This window comes from Nestor notabilis, unplaced genomic scaffold (genome assembly GCF_000696875.1).
Source record: "Nestor notabilis isolate BGI_N333 unplaced genomic scaffold, ASM69687v1 scaffold23612, whole genome shotgun sequence".
NCBI classification, from domain to species: Eukaryota; Metazoa; Chordata; class Aves; order Psittaciformes; family Psittacidae; genus Nestor; species Nestor notabilis.
The window spans coordinates 1-1,037 of NW_009918211.1; the positions used below are offsets into that span (position 1 = coordinate 1).

General features: G+C 61.5%; 1 protein-coding gene across 1 annotated transcript in view; it reads left to right on the top strand.

Moving 5' to 3' along the window:
- Positions 1–759: 759 nt before the first annotated feature.
- The window catches only part of LIMK1 (LIM domain kinase 1), a gene marked incomplete at both ends in the record, with an annotated part of 5,937 nt that continues 5,659 nt past the window's right edge, over positions 760–1,037 (top strand). The window contains one exon of the mRNA XM_010009605.1: positions 760–856. Coding sequence (XP_010007907.1) covers positions 760–856 — 97 coding nt within the window. The remainder of the gene's footprint in view (positions 857–1,037) is intronic.

A 1,037-nucleotide genomic window follows, 5' to 3' on the forward strand; every position in this document is an offset into this window, starting at 1 on the left:
ACACCCTGCATCCCCCAGCACCCATCCTGCACCCCTCTGTGTCCCCCCTGCCATGTACCCTGCATCCACCAGCACCCATTTTACACCCTTGTGTGTCCTCCCATGCACTTTATGTCCCACTGGATCTCTCCTTTATATCCCTTCTATTCTGCCAGTCTTATTATTCCCCCCACCCATCCTGAATCCCCCCTGCACCTTCTGCCCCCTTCCTGCACCCTGTCATCCCTCCTGCACCCATCCTGCACCTCAGCATGTGTTCCCATCCCACCCCTCCTGCATGCCCAACCACAAGCATTAAGCACCACTCCCTCCATCCCCTGTGTCTCAGTGCACCCCAAACATCTGTTCTGCTGTCCCTGGCCCCCTGTCACCCCTGCACCCCCTGACTTGCCTATCCCCTGTGATGGCTGAGCCCTTGCCTCCCCTTCAGCACCTCCATGGTGTACCCCTAGATCTCCAATGCTGCCCCCTGCCCCTCAACCTCTCTGTGTCCCCCCCATCCTATGGGCACCCATGGTTAGAGCAGCGTCGCCAGGGTACATGAGTGGCCTGGCCCAACGGAGCCCCTGCCCTGCCCCAGCTCCAGGGGCATCATCACCACGACCTTGTCCCCATTACGAGATCGATGGGTGGGAGCCGGGGGGGTGAAATTCATCACCGTGAATGGAGCAACAAGGGCAGAGGGACAAGCCTGGGGGATGTGCCTGTGGGTAGCTGTTAGGGCATTCCTGTCCCCCTTATGTCCCCCCCTCCACACAGGGACCGACCTGCCGGTATGTGCAAGCTGCAGGCAGGGCATCTATGATGGGCAATACCTGCAGGCGCTGAATGCGGATTGGCATGCTGACTGCTTCCGGTAGGAGCGCGTGGTGCGGTGGGGACGGCAGCGGGAACCCCAGGATGCTGCCGGGGACAGGGACAGCAGATCCAACTTCTGCCCTGTCACCCACACACAGGAGGCTGTCACACACACCCGGATGCTGGCAGGAGCGCAGCTGCAGGGTGCAGGCAGGCCTGGCTGGGGGACGCCAAGCCTG